This window comes from Phytophthora parasitica (assembly GCF_000247585.1).
Source record: "Phytophthora parasitica INRA-310 unplaced genomic scaffold supercont2.6, whole genome shotgun sequence".
Classification (NCBI taxonomy): Eukaryota; Oomycota; class Peronosporomycetes; order Peronosporales; family Peronosporaceae; genus Phytophthora; species Phytophthora nicotianae.
This window is the reverse complement of record NW_008648992.1, coordinates 845,575-847,871: the sequence shown is the minus strand read 5'-3', so window position 1 is coordinate 847,871 and position 2,297 is coordinate 845,575. Positions and strand designations below refer to the sequence as shown.

The following is a 2,297-nucleotide window of genomic DNA, read 5'->3' as shown; positions in this document are numbered from 1 at the left end:
AACCGTTCGCTGGCGTGACTGTAACTTTAAATGTAAACATCGTGCCGCAACGTGGAAACCTGCATCCGATAGCCTACATTGTGATTGTTGTACTCGTTTTTATTTATACTTTTAACTCTACAAATGAACTAAATATCATGGCTGCAAAGCAGGCGCTGTGGAGGGCCACGAGGTTTTTTTCGCAGAACGATTGTCAGTACGCGTATCGAGAGTTAATTGCTACCAGCATAAACCGGAGATTGCGGCTGCTCAGATTACGGTAAAAGTATCACGAATGATCGCCTTAACTAATAGAAATTAGCCTGGAAAAACACGAGGTTTTATTGTTGTTAAGCTGATATACGGTAAATGATAGTTTGAAACGTACGTTTTCGGCCAATAATGTAAGACCAGTACTTTAAAGCCAGAAATTAAACCAAGTTCAACTAAGTATTAGATATGCTCAAGAGAACCACCAAGAAGATGGTGAATGCCACTTTCAACCACATCTGCATCGCAAGTTAACGATAACGGCGTCGTGTTTGGGTTCAGCTCTCGTCGCTTTCGGTAATGCTAAAACTTGTTGTCGTTCTTGCCGTGGTGCTTGATCACTGTTTCCATAACGCTTTGTAACGTCATAAAACAGTGATCAAGCGTCGTGGACGTAGTTGCCTTGAATGCACGGTCAACAGTGGCTATTGGCTGGTCGATGGTGTAGGTTGCCTCTTGATATTGGAGGGACTGGATTGAATTGAAGAAACCTAAGTCGAGCACGCTCATATCTGGGGAGCGGGGAGGTTGACATCTTACTTTTAGCGTCCAACCATATTGAACGCCAGCGGCAGCTACAACAGGGTCATACTCGACGACGTGGGGACCAGCATTGTCCTGTTGCACAAATATAGCACGACGTTTACCGCCTAATAAAAAAATATAAAGTATTAGTAACAACAGTATTAGTTACATTAATATATCCAAAAAGTACTACTATCAAACCTGGCCAAACAGCTCTGACAGCTGGGAAGACACGGTCTATGAGCATCTTCGTATAGACTTCCCGTGAGACAGCAATACATTTCGTAATGACTGTCCCTTTGGGGCGATTCACCGAAGTACGCAGCGTCACAGTCTCTTCGACAATGGGCCATATACCAATTTTGCCATCAAAATGGCATTTTCGATGGTTGTCGTAGCGAAGTCTCGCTACGGCTGCCAAGAAAATCACCTTATCTATACACCTCTTGTTTGGTGAGGACGTGTATGGTCTTCGCTTGCTGTTAGGTAGAATGTGGTGCTAGCCTTGTGCATGTCGAATCATTTTTCATCTATATGAACTGTATCATACGTGTGGTGCACACGGTGCAACCTTCCTCCTATAATAGTAATATGACACGGGAACAATTGTTATCATTAATATAAATTATAGCATAGATATGTCGTACCTATTGGGCGGTCAATATGCGCCAACGCGTACGCCTTCGCTTGTGCTCAGCCGAAAGCGTCGGCTTGACGCGGACGGTCACTCGCTTTACAAACTGCTTGCTCATGTATCTGAGCAGCGTAGTCTTTGGAATGTAAGCAGAATGAGCTAGGGCTCGAAGCGTCCAACGGCGACGAAGTGGAGTGGCAAATACTCGAGCAACTCGTCTGGCAATCCTAGTGGTGTCGACTTGAGGCGACGGTCTCCCTCTTTTTGCCGTTGGTAGGTCTTTTAATCTCTCCTTAAAGAACTTGGACGCCTGTTGACGACAGCACCCAAACCGTTTGGCAGCAGCCGATGCTGCTCCACGCTTGATACGGCCGCAAGCGGACCACTCTGCGAGATACAGCGCGATAGCCTGCCTTGTTTCCTCTGGGATGTCAGGGATGCCTGTGGCTCGCGCCATCGTGTAGACTGACTGGTTTTTAAGGCTGGTAAGGCTGCCGGTTAGGGTGAGCCCATCCTCAGTACAGTCGTGCACCTCCAATTCGGCACCGGTATCAGTCGATACCGTGCTAGATTTTATGATTACGCGAATCGGATGCGCAATTACCTATGCCCATTAACCTCAACGGTTTCCCCTCCTCGGGGAGGGGTGACACGCCGCATCGATCTGATTTTAAATTTTGGAGCGGACGTCTTCTTACAAATAAACACTTTTTTTTACCGCCAAAGACAATGGGACATCGCCCTTCCTCCTACATGTCGCTAACTCTAGCACAAAAGCAGTCTTTGTGCGAGAAATATAAGTCAGATCCTGCGCTCTCTCGCTCAGAACTTGCTCGTTCTACAAGGGTGTTCCTTACACACCGGTCGACGTTTACTCCGCCATGAAGTG

At 46.6% G+C, this 2,297-nt stretch overlaps 1 protein-coding gene across 1 annotated transcript; it reads right to left on the bottom strand.

Annotated features, from left to right (window-relative positions):
* Window positions 1-552: 552 nt before the first annotated feature.
* Window positions 553-1,865, bottom strand: PPTG_03971 (hypothetical protein; the record flags this gene model as incomplete). The annotated part of the gene is made up of 3 exons (XM_008897776.1): window positions 553-899; window positions 976-1,188; window positions 1,454-1,865. The coding sequence occupies 3 exons, from the start codon at window positions 1,863-1,865 to the stop codon at window positions 553-555; spliced, it is 972 nt and encodes a 323-aa protein (XP_008896024.1).
* Between the last annotated feature and the right edge of the window lie 432 nt (window positions 1,866-2,297).